The 12,717-nt window shown below is 47.5% G+C and overlaps 1 protein-coding gene across 1 annotated transcript; it reads right to left on the minus strand.

Annotated features, from left to right (window-relative positions):
• Positions 1-443: 443 nt before the first annotated feature.
• LOC146206124 (pfs47 receptor-like) lies at positions 444-3,238 on the minus strand. Its single transcript, XM_084586994.1, has 3 exons — positions 3,177-3,238; positions 2,707-2,924; positions 444-692 (listed from the first exon to the last, which is right to left on the minus strand). The coding sequence occupies exons 1-3, from the start codon at positions 3,190-3,192 to the stop codon at positions 444-446; spliced, it is 483 nt and encodes a 160-aa protein (XP_084443120.1). The 5' UTR covers positions 3,193-3,238.
• Positions 3,239-12,717: the final 9,479 nt, after the last annotated feature.

Here is a 12,717-nt window from a genome sequence, read left to right on the forward strand (position 1 = left end):
CGATTTACTATGGCATGTGTGGATAAGAATTCACAAAAAATACAATTCGCTCCAATACGTTAGACCCAAACGTAGAACATGCAAGTTACACGGCACAAATAGCTCCAATTAAACGTAAATGGTATCAGTCACCGAAAGCTAATCATTACGTTCTTCTTTTTATTTACCTTCTTTTCGATCCAGTGGTAATTTATTGTCGGGTACAGACAGTGACACATGCTGGGCTATTGATTATGACGGGACCTTGTGGCCCACTCCTGATAAGTAACATGAACGAAAGTACTCTCTCAGCACCCGCTCCGGAAATCGCCGCTCCTTGTTTGTCCTCCAATTTTCCCGTGCGAAGATAACAGATCAATCATTTGATACGGTAAGCAATTTTGCCGCTCATTCCCAACGAGCACTAATGTTTCATGGATTCCGTCACATCAGCCCGTGGCTCCTCAGAAGTTGAGTACGTCACCGACAAGGACCTCGTACTCGGCGTACTTGTGCTCTTTGCCATCGTAGGGGACGTACAAGCACTTCAAGGACGGATGGACCTTGTCGATGGTTAGCGTGCTTCCGTGGCGGGCACGGCCGATGTAGAGTGGCTCGCCGAGGCCGGTCACACCCCCTTGGATGGCTCCGCTCGGCACTTGACCGACAGATGCTGGCAGCCACGAGAGTGGAGCGCCGTTGGAGACGAGCACCTGCGAAACAAAGCAGCGATATCCATGTTGTATGGTGCCATCCGTGTTTCTTTTTCTGCGTTCAGTCATTTTTGATAGCGGCAGCGTAAGGTCGACCCTTAGATAACTGTGGACTTTTATCGCAAGCCATTTTAGTAAACATTTTAACAAAAGAGAATTAAACTTGAAAAATTAACACTGCTGTTTACGGTTCACGACAACAGACAAATGGCTATTTTAAACTCATGCCGCTCTCATGCAGTGTTTTTGTATACACTTTTTGGTTATTGTGTACAGAAAGCAAATGCGCAGTAGTTCTGAAAATTCAGAAACTTTGAAAGCCCAAGCTCCGACAATTTCTTCTTCTCGCACAAATAAATTGTCCAGCACAAAGTTCTAGATAGTGATTTCATCAGCGACACCCACAGGGTGCCAGTGGCCGGACATTTGAACCTTCGGAGAGAGAGAGAGAGAGCCAGAAGGCCGGAGGGTGGGGGGGGGGGGGTGTCAACATAAAGGATGTATGGTTACATTAGACTGAGGTCTGTTATCTGATCACCTTTTACTTCTGAGGCATCTATCGGATATTGTCAGATAGACTGTTATAGTCATGTCGATGCATGGCAACACGGTACTTCTAAAAGTTTTGCTGCGCTCGTAGTGAGTAGCTAAAAACGCCATATAAAACCAATGGGCAGCCTTTTTGAAAATAATTGTGAAGCTGCTGCCGAATATTGCAACATATACCTTCATGGCCCTATGATACAAATGGTCTAAGATTTCGATATGTAGAGAAAATTTGCTTTTGAATTTTCTGCTGTTCCGAAAACGAGAAGTTAAGGCTTTCCTCAGAAAACAATTGGGGTGTGTTTTGAGGCAGCTGTTAAGAATGGCAAAATACTTTATGAACATAATGAGTGAAGAGGTCTAAACCTCGGATGCATTGAAAAATTTTCCTTTCGTGTTTTCAAGTAATTTTGAGGCAGCTGTAAAGAATGGCAAAATACTTTATGAACATAATGAGTGAAGCGGTCTAAACCTCGGATGCATTGAAAAATTTTCCTTCTGAAAACTGAGTCCGCTATAGAAAACCAATGGGGCACGTTTTTGAAAATAAATTGCAGTATAACTATCGAACATATACGGATGTATTCATTGTTATCATGATGTTTAACAATATGCGAAACAATTGCATTCAGAATGTCCGAGAAATTGCGCACTTTCTGAGTGTGGGTTATAACTAATCATAACGCTGTTGCTTAAATAAGATAACTTTGTGGCTAACAAAAAAAAGGGGGGGGGGAAGGAGGGGCTCTTTTTACTTTTCCTGCGGCTTTATAATGATACTGGAAAGAAAACTGGAATGCGAAAAAAACAAAACATGTGATTATATGCAATAAATAGCGCATACAGCTTGTTCGGTCGAAGATGCGCGCCGTCGTGTCTTAGGTTTGAGAGGAAGGCGCCAAAACTTGTCGCGAAACAAGACGCACATAATTTCGTATCAAACTAGGATGCAACCGTTTTTTGCACAAAGTTCAGGGTGGTGCCATATATATCATTTTATTTTCCCTTTAGCGTCCATCTAGTAGTCAACCGAAAACGTATGTGCCTCCAAATCTCATGACACTAATTGTAAGTGCAGGAGTGCGCCGAGAAATAAAAGAAATACGGCACCTTTCTGTTTCCCAAAAATCTAACCAACTAAATATAATTACCCCTTTTCCAAACTCTGTGCCAATCTCTGAGTACAAAATCACCGAGAAAAACCATGAAAAACCATGATTTTGCACTTCTTAATATGTTTGGGCAGGCATAAGCCCCTTCTAATTTTACGCGATAGCGTATACACCTCGTTCTGCCGAATGGAGGCTATTACTGTGACCTGTCATCGCGCCTTTGACCATTACTGTGACCTGTCATTTAACGTGTCGGAAAAGCATGCACACTATTGCGTCAAATCTTTGTGCGCTGCTTAAGCGTCTCCATAGATTTTTTGTTCGGACGAAGAGACTTTGTCATGACGACAGTTCACTTCCTGGTATTCCTTGTACTTGTGCTCGCGATCTTCGAAAGACACATAACAGGCGCCTTGAGAACGGGACACTTTTCCCGGTAGCATGTCACCGCCATGCGCGACACGCCCTACGAAGAGGCTCGCGCCTCCCACGTCTTTACCGCCAGACACAGCATTGTTAGGGATGCTGTCTCCGCGGCACAAAACCCAGTGGCACGGCGGGCTGTACTGGCTGGCTGCGAGGTAATGAGTAAACGCTTATGACACCCTTATGTGGAAATTTCAAGCGCGTCTAGTAGTGGGTGTCTACTCCGGTGGGCATGACTGTCCCGAGTGCTCTCATAAGGCCCAAGGAATTCAGTGCCAAGCCATGCCACTTCTTCCACCTCTGTCGCATTCACTAACACACCAGACATACCGTGCAGATTTCCAGACAACCAATCTATATACGCCGCGCATTGTGATGTAGCCACGCAGTGAAAACTTACATCCGTAGTCGGCCATACGTGGCTGTCGTCTATGGGGATGGTTCTTTCTTCGCTCTCTGTGATTTCTCTGGTATAATGAGTGCTTTAAGTAGTGCGACTGCGGTAGCCTATAAATGCTGAAATTCACGATAAAGAAATCAGGAACATGGTGCATTGGCAAACAGCATTAAGCGAATCAACGCTACCGCGTTTGTTATCGCAGCATCTCTCTAATACTCTTTCTCTGCTTGTCGAGGGTGTTTGATTTCATGCATGTGACGCCAGACCAGGAACTTGTATTCGGGATCTACACGGAGTCCTTTTTGCCTGATTCAGCGCCCAGCATAGTTTTGAATCATACTGAATTTGCGTCATATCTGTAGATCTGTTTATAGATGTGATTGCACTCAGTTACATAAATCAGTGAAAAAAAGAAAAAAAAAGAAATAGTGTAATTTCAATTTTGCTTTTAGATTAAGGATATTATGAAAGTAAACTACCAATCTGCCACTCACGAATACCTTTGGGCTCAATAAAGTCTGTTTCTTTGGACAGGGGTAGTTCGCGGGTACTAGTTGTCTCGTTTCAGTCCGTTTCTTATTTTTTCCCCCTTTCATGGCTCCTTGACACTGCGCTCATTTGCTGTCCGTTTTAAATTACCATTAAATTACCATTAATTGCTGTAACTTTCAAGATTACAAGTCGTATGGGTACATGGGTCGCTATGCAGTGCTAAAATGAATGGGTCACAATGCTCAGCTGCAATTATCTGCGATCACAGCTTTTTTAGTACAACTGTCAGCTTCCGTGTTTTTAAGAGCGACTTGTAAGTTTTTAAAGGATATATATTAGGAGTAGGTTTTTTTAAAAGTCACAAGCTTCATCACAATCTGCTAGATCGATGAAGTAATTTGTCTAAATAGATATTGTTCGCTTGAGCCGAAAGAATTACAACTTTCATCGACTTTTACAAGGATTATTTTTTTATCTGGTATCAAGACCTGAAGTGGCCCCATGGAAGGTGAACCGTCATGTAGCTTAATGACTGGATCTGAGTGTGGTACCTGCTCCAATTTGAAAAAGAAAAAGTCGATTTTCAAGATAGTGAGCACACGTGTGAGCATAGCAATAGCCGACGATTGAAAAATAGTGATTTTTTAGGCTAATCGATGTTTTTGGTATGTTCTTGGAAATCGTAGGATTCGTTTTATACAATGTCCCAAACCCAGAGGTGGGGATGTTAGAGCGCGGGCCCGATTCCCTTTCGTGGAGTTGGTCTCCTTTGCCAAATTCAAGGTCCAATGTGTGTAGGCCTTAACGCGCTTAGGCTGGTTCACTAGATCATTGTGCCCTTGCGCTTCCAAGAACTTATTCTGCCGACATGTGCTTGCCATGTCCACCCGGTTTCGTGAGTTATAATCACCGTTGCATCTTCGACGGCGCTGGTGGAGCGGAAGGATTTGAGGTGCGACAAAACGTCGGCCGGCCGGCAGGAGCACGGAGCAGTCATGCCGTTTCCGGCCGGAAGAAAACAAAAGACGCAAAAGCCGCTGAAGAGTTCTGCGAAGCGCACTACGGACCGAACAGAGGCGAACACCGGCAACGCGATGCCCCGCTCCGCAGTGGAGGATGGCGATGCTCGTGAGAGGGACGGCGTGAGCGCCTCCGCAAGTTCGGCTCTTCAGGAGAGACAGTGAAGTCGTGCAGAGATAGGCGATTAAGAAATACGTAAGATCGCGCTGGTAGAGTCGGCGATGCCGGACCTCACCTCAGCCGTTGTAAAGTGACCGCTAGCCGATACTTCCGAGAAGCCCAAGGCCCCGACTCGTCACATCGATGCCTGCCGAGACGCCCCGAGAAAAGAAAAAAAAAACGATCGCGTCACGCAGCGAGCCGCCAAACACAGCTGACGAGATGAACGACACCCCGTCTGACGTGAGCGCAGCACCGGGGCCTGGCCAACTTCCCCAACAAGCTAGTGGGTGAGCGGCATCTGAGCCTTCACCCATCAGGCAGAGCAGAAAATCAATAAGGTTTTTGCCAGAATGTTGACTGTTAGCTCCGTTCTCCTCACTTCAGCAGAACATAAGGTGCTACCTGGAGTTTCTTTGTGATCGCCCTATGGGGAAGATCACAAAGGAACACTGGATTTGCTATGTAAATCCATTGATCCGACACGGATTAGTAGGGATGCCGTAGTAGAGGGCTCCAGAAATTTAGGTCACTTGGGGTTCTTTAACAAGCACTGACACATTGCGCAGTACACACGCTCCTAGCTTTTCGCCTCCATTGAAAAACGGTCGCCGTGGTCGCGATTGGATCCCGCGTCCAATTGGATTCAGCTGTCAAGCGCTCTGATCACTGAGCCACACCGGCGGGGCGGACCCAGTAATGCACCCACAGAAAGCGAGGGCTCGATAAATTTCCGTCACTATATTACTTCGAAGAAGTCAAGTGTATCAGAAATAGGTGAAGATTATTATTCAGGATAAAAACATTCGAATGAACATAGCATTAATAACAAGTGTGCCGGCACTTTCTCATGCGTAAATTTTCGAAGGAATCCATCGCTTCGATGAAATTGCACCCGAAATATACACTGACGAACCCTCTCTCATTGTACTTTTCATTTAATTTTTCATTAACGCATTAAGTCATCAGGTAACGAAACATGCTTCCTACACCTCAGCAATATGAACACTCACGACAAGACTGACAATTCCCCCCTACCCATCCCTTTTTTTTTTCTTAAGTGGTATAGGCAGGTGCTGGTCCGAGAAGCAATATCGCTTGCGCCGCGCATACGCAACACCTGGCGTAAGTTTCTACTTTGTACGTGATTTATTTCAGTCGAGGATATCCTTATCCGCACGCAGTTTTCTAATAATATTCGACTTAATTCCCTGCAGATATTGGCCTATTTTATGTCGCCCGAATCGAAAGCTCGTGAGATAGATGCAGCGCCCATACACTTCCGAGTTCACTCAAAGTCAAGTGCAGATAAGGATGACCCAAATTCGCTGTCGATAACTACACGTCATGTTATAAGCCTACATATGGCCTGACTGCATGTTCCGCACAAATCAGCGCGTAATCTAGGAGAGGAACTGAAAAAAAAAGTTGACTAGTGAACGCTTTTTCTGCCCTGTCTTCCTTGCATTCCTTCTCCTAGCTTTTGCGCTATAGCATTATCAAAGCGAGCTGATTACATTGTGCATGCACGTTGCCGTTCAGGTAAATGGCTAGAGGTTTCCTCGGTATGAACTGATATCTTAGTGTACGTTCGACCTTATCGCAGGGTACAGTCGTGCGAGTAAGCCCCTGTTTTATGGAACTGCCTCTGAAACAATTGTAGAGAGAGAATAATATTGGCATAACAATCGCTAATGGAGTCGAAGGGTGCATGAAGTAAGTGCACTACTGCTTTTTTTTTTATAACCGATGTGAATAATGGCTTAGTTTTTCCAGATGAACTGAGCTGTCCACAGTGTCAAGCCTTTTGAACACATGGGTTTCCGAAATTACATGAATGCACTAAAGCGGATTCACTGCAAAGTAACTGGTGAGAATACATATCTGTGCCACATGCAACTATCGTTTCGCGTTTGTGTATTTCTAAGCTTTTTCTCTGGATGGGCTCTGAGCCGTTTCGAAGCTGCTTTTATGAGTGAATTAAGATCACAATATGGTGTTATATATTTCCGTCTAATTTAGCTTCTTTACAAGTGAATAATGCGAACTGGACTCCTATTCTGCTCTGATGACGTGTTGCATGTGAGGATCGGAGGAGAATAACTGGCAGCTTCTCAGAACGACCATAAGGAAAAACGGGAATGGAAGAACGTTGTTGGCGTCATCTGAGGCGTAGATAAAGCAATGAGTTAAGGAAGACTAGATAATGTGTCCTCAAGTAGTGCTGTTGTAAATGCATTTGATAAAAATTCATGAATATGAGTGCGACAACCACGGCGATGATGATGTGGATGATGGAGTCCCGCTACTAGCGCTCTGCTCTCCAAGCGGTACAGAGTGCTCCTTTTAGTGGCCCCACCCGCAATGTGTAAGCATGCATAGTCGAAATACACTTATTCAGTGTCGCTTCTTTTTATTCACAGCCAGCCATTTATTCTCGCTCAGTTTGATTTCAGTTTATTCACAATTTCAGGCATGCCGCCAGCAGCGCAAGGTAACCGCTTGCGCTTCCAGACAATGCAATCTAGCGCATATTTCAGTAACTGGGCGAATTTCCTGTACCTTATTCATTCTTATGAATAAAAATTTATCTGTCTATCTCTATCTATCCATACTCTTCAACGAAACCCGCAGTGCGATGACTGCGCAAATTAAAGCAATATGCCCACAAGTGCATCCGTCGTTCGCGACCAATTTCCGACAGGATTCACTGCTACTGTAGTTGCAGATGCTGTTTGAGATTTTGTTCTCAGAAGTTCATTGTCTTGCAGACGAGGACCTGGTACTCGGTGCAGCGATGCTCGACACCGCCGTAGGTGACTATCGCGCAGCGCTGAGAAGCCTGCAGCCTGCCGATAGTCTTCATTCCCTTGTAGAGAGCGCGTGCAACGTAGAGCTGCTCTCCATCGGAGGTCACACCCCCTTGGATGGCTCCGTTCGGCACTGCGCCATTAGTAGCCGCCTGCCACTCCAGGCATGCACCATCGCAGACGAGCGCCTGCGAACCAAAGTTAAAACGCGGAGTGTGATTACACTGGCTTTGATTGGTAACACAGTAATCCATCGATCAAATGACTTGAGAGGCGGACAATAGTGTCTGAAGAACAGACACCTCATTTTTCACATTTGAAAATGTTCTCATTTTGAAAGGCGATACTGGAGAAATAAGGAGCGTCACTTGATTTATAGCACCTATTCTTTTTGTTTTTATGAGCCATTTGTCGGATCCTTACTGATACCTTCTGCTGAGTTTGTTTTGAAAGCTAAACCACTACATTTTTACGCGAGTAGAGGCCCACAAATTGAAAACAAGTTTCGCACTAACCCCCAAAATTGGCAGCAAGTGGGGAAGACACTAACAGCACATCGAAGCAACCAAATGGCGAATATGCAGCAATAACACATGCACCATCATTATACACCTGCCCTCAAAACACAAGACACCGTTGCATTCAGGACATGCAGTCGCCATGTACCAGATTCGGACCTAGCCCAACACCGGCATAAAAATCAAGCTACAGATCTTCCGCATTTCTCAAAAAGAAACAACAACATCAACAACCCACATCTTCGCATTTTTCCAAGCCTCTTTTATGCCACTCTACTTCCACAAGCAGGCAGATGGCCTTTCAGTTCCGATAAAATGCTTAGACTGAGTGGTTGACTGACTGACTTTCTTCAAAAGGTTGCACAGGAGTTACTGCGCGTAGCGCGACACATTTTCCACAGCTTTTAAACCTTACTTTGTGCCTCAGCTTCTTGAAAACACTTTTTTGCCCTTTTGCCATTCACACCTTTGAAATATATTGTTACGTGGAAGATTTACAGTCTCAAAGCTGTCCGCACGACTAACGTTGATGAGGGCACCGATTTCACAACACTCAGCGTCGTCGTCTTCTCGGAGTATGTTGCACTTATTCATCCTCATCACGAAGAGCGAATACAGCTAAGTAACACTACCCCCCCGCGGGAAAAGCACAGTCCCGGTGCTGTCTATGTTAGCGAAATAGAACGTTGATGATAGGGCTTGAGACGGGACACATGCACTATTTCGGAGGTTGGAGCTGTGGACGTGGACTTCGGAACCACAGATTCAACTTCGTAGGTGACGGCCAGTGTAACGGGGCAAAAGTTTTTCACACAAGCCCACTCGGCGGCACGGGAGCCACAGCAAAACGAGAGATCCAGGAGTGTAGTGAACATCACGGTGGCGGCTGTCGTACCGGATCTTTTGAGAGTCTTGGGATGCAGAGAGCCTGGCATTAGCTATCCGGCGGGCATCATGAGCACGGGTGACGGCATCACTGGTGTAAGTACTGGTGGCGTCTGCCGCGGGTAGAGAGGTGTCGAAGGGTAGTAACGGGTGTCGGCCAAATAATGAATAAAATGGGGAGTATCCGGCGGTAGAATGGACAGATGAATTGTAGGCGAATGTGACAAAGGGGAGATGAACGTCCCAATCTCGATGGTCGTCAGACACATACATGGCCAGCATGTCTGTGAGGGTACGGTTTAGACGTTCCGCGAGGCCGTTGGTCTGGGGATGATATGCGGTGGTGAATTTGTGGCGGACGGAAAACGAACGGAGAATTTCGTCAACCACTCGCGACAGGAAACAGCGGCCACGGTCAGTTAGTAGTTCGCGAAGAGCACCATGATGAAAAATTACGTTTTCTAGAAGGAAGTCAGCGACGTCTGTGGCGCAGCTGGTCGGGATGGCTCGGGTAATAGCGTACCGAGTAGCGTAATCGGTGGCGACGGCGATCCATTTGTTCCCCGAGGTGGAAACTGGAAAGGGGCCAAGGAGGTCAACGCCTATACGGGAAAATGGGTCAGTTGGTATGGGTATCGGCTGCATATGACCTGAAGGCAAAATTGTGGGCTTCTTCCGACGCTGGCACAGTTCACACGCGGCAATGTACTGCTGGACAGAGCGGTAGAGCCCCGGCCAGTAGAAACGTCGGTGCAGGCTGGGCTGTCGTATGTGCGAGAGACACCCAAGTGGCCAGCCGTGGGAGCATCATGGAACTGTTCAAGGATGGTGGAACGCAGGTGTTGTGGAACGACGAGCAAAAGGTCTGTGCCATCTGGTTGCATATTACGTCGGTATAGGGTGTTCTTGTGGAGCACAAATAAGGCGAGAGATGGGTCAGGGCGGTCGGAGGTAAGACGGAGGATAATGGAATGCAGAGAAGGATCTAGGTGCTGTTCCTTGGCAATGTTGGCAAAGGCGGAGACAGATAAGACATATGCATCATCGTCAGAGTCTGTAGGACTAGGGGAGTCGACGGGATGACGTGACAAACAGTCTGCATCTTGGTGAAGCCGGCCGGACTTGTAGACGACGGAAAAGGTGTATTCTTGTAATCGTAGCGCCCAGCGCCCCAAACGGCCAGTAGGATCTTTGAGAGAGGAAAGCCAGCACAAGGCATGATGGTCTGTTATCACAGTAAAATGGCGGCCAAACAAATAAGGGCGGAATTTCGTAATAGCCCAGACAAGCGCCAGGCACTCTCGCTCTGTAATAGAATAATTTTGTTCGGGTGTTGAGAGGAGGCGGCTGGCATACGCAATCACCCTTGTACGGCCGTGTTGTTGCTGAGCGAGAATAGCTCCTATTCCACGGCCACTTGCGTCGGTACGGAGTTCAGTATTGGCGGAAGGGTTGAAGTGGGCCAAGACTGGTGGAGTAGTTAGAGCAGCAATAAGCTCCGAGAAAGCTGCAACTTGTTCAGGCCCCCAATAGAATGAAACCTCTTTCTTGAGGAGTTGGGTGAGCGGACGAGCAAGGACTGAGAAGTTCGGGACGAATCGTCGGAAATAGGAACATAGGCCAATAAAGCTTCGGACATCGCTGGATGAACGTGGAGTGGGAAAATCTCTGACGGCACGTACCTTGTCAGGGTCAGGCTGAACACTGGAAGCATTAACCAAGTGACCAAGCATTTTGATTTCCCGATGGCCGAAACTGCATTTCTTTGAGTTGAGTTGAAGGCCGGCGCGGCGGAATAGCTCGAGAATGGTAGAAAGGCGAGAGAGGTGGCTGTCAAAAGTGGACGAGGAAACAATGACGTCGTCTAAGTAACAAAGACAAGTCGTCCACTTGAAGCCGCGCAGCAATGAGTCCATCATCCGTTCGAAAGTTGCAGGGGCGTTACATAGGCCAAAAGGCATGACTTTAAATTGATAGAGGCCGTCAGGGGTGATGAACACTTTCTTTCCACGGTCTCTCTCGTCGACAGAAATCTGCCAGTAGCCGGAACGAAGGTCGATGGATGAAAAGTAGCTGGCTCCGTGCAAACTATCAAGCGCGTCGTCGATGCGCGGAAGAGGATATACATCTTTTTTGGTTATCTTATTCAAATGACGGTAGTCAACGCAGAACCTCCAACTGTTACCCTTCTTCTTGACCAACACGACAGGGGATGCCCAGGGGTTACTGGAAGGCTCGATTATGTCGTTCGTTAACATCTTTTCGACCTCCGTTTGAATGACGCGTCGCTCGGCAAGCGAAACACGATAGGGCCGCCTGTGGATAGGACTGGCGTCCCCAGTGTCAATGCGGTGGGTTACAACTGTCGTTTGACCCAATGGGCGGGTGCCGAAGTCAAAAAGGTCACTGTAGGTAAACAAAAGCTTGTGTAAATCAGCGGCGAATTCAGGTTGCAGATCAGCTGATATCATGCTGTTAAGCGGATCAGGGCGCGATGTGTACGACGAGGAGGTGTTGGCAGGGACGGCAGTTGTATGATCTGTAGACAGAGCTGAAATGGCACAATCGGTCATCGGTGACAGCGAAGCTAATGAAATTCCCTCGGGCAGAACTTGAGTTGAAAAGCTGAAGTTAAGGACTGGGAGAGTGGTGCGGTTCTGGGAGATGTGCACAATTAGATGAGGAAGGGTGACGTGCCGCTGCAGCATGACATCAGTAATGGGACAAGCGAGATAGTCGCCATCTGGGACGGGTGGAAATGGCGACATAGGGATGTAAACGGCAGTTTCAGGAGGAAGGCGGCTAAACTGTGCTGATCGAAGTCGGGGTGAGCAGGAGGAGTCTTCAGAGCAGAGCGGAAGGTCCAAGCGAAGTAGGCCGCTAGAGCAGTCAATAAGGGCAGAGTGGGCTGTTAAGAAATCAATGCCAAGGATAACGTCGTGGGGGCATTCATGTAGGACGGTGAATAACACTGGGGTATGACGGTCAGCAATTGTAACTCGCGCCGTACACATGCCAACCACGGTAGCAGGGCTGCCATTGGCGACGCGAACTGTGGACGAGACGGCTGGCGTAAGGACTTTCTTGAGGCGACGGCGAAATGAGGAGCTGAGAACGGACAGTTGGGCGCCTGTATCAATTAGAGCAGAAACGGGAGCTCCATCCACAAGGACGTCGATACGGTTATTTTGTAGGGCAGGGGTCAATAGAGGTTTTTCAGTCCGGGTCATAAATGCAGCGTCACCTCCGGGAGCTGCATTGGCTAGTTTTCCTGTACGTGGCCAGAATATGATGGTGGCGAATTGCGCCGAGGAAGAGGAGAACGCGAACGTCGTGCTTGCGGGGATGGTGAACGGTTGGCAGCACGGACAGTGTAACCGGGGTCAGCAAGGGTCTGGTCGGGGCGAGGTGGAGAATAGCGAGGGGCATAGTCTCCGCGGCGGTCAACGTAGGTGTACTGACGAGATGGCGTGTACCAGCGACTACGGCAGTGGCGGGAAATGTGGCCAACGCGAGAACAAGTAAAACAGATGGGGCAATTGTCGTGGGTACGCCATTCATTTGGGTTGCGGTAACGATATCGGGGCGAGAAACCGGCGTTGGTTGAGGTGGCAGCAATTGCTGGAGAGGCAGGTCCTGAATCCATGGTGTCGGTGG

The sequence above is a fragment of the Amblyomma maculatum genome, chromosome 1 (genome assembly GCF_055883805.1).
Source record: "Amblyomma maculatum isolate TAMU_Amacu chromosome 1, ASM5588380v1, whole genome shotgun sequence".
In the NCBI taxonomy this organism is placed as follows: domain Eukaryota; kingdom Metazoa; phylum Arthropoda; class Arachnida; order Ixodida; family Ixodidae; genus Amblyomma; species Amblyomma maculatum.

Bases quoted from the DNA above. Each gene is read 5' to 3' on its own strand.
- LOC146206124 (XM_084586994.1), bottom strand. The intron at 693-2,706 runs GTGAACTGTCGT...TTTGTTTCGCAG, and splicing joins AGTACAAGGAATACCAGGAA to GTGCTCGTCTCCAACGGCGC.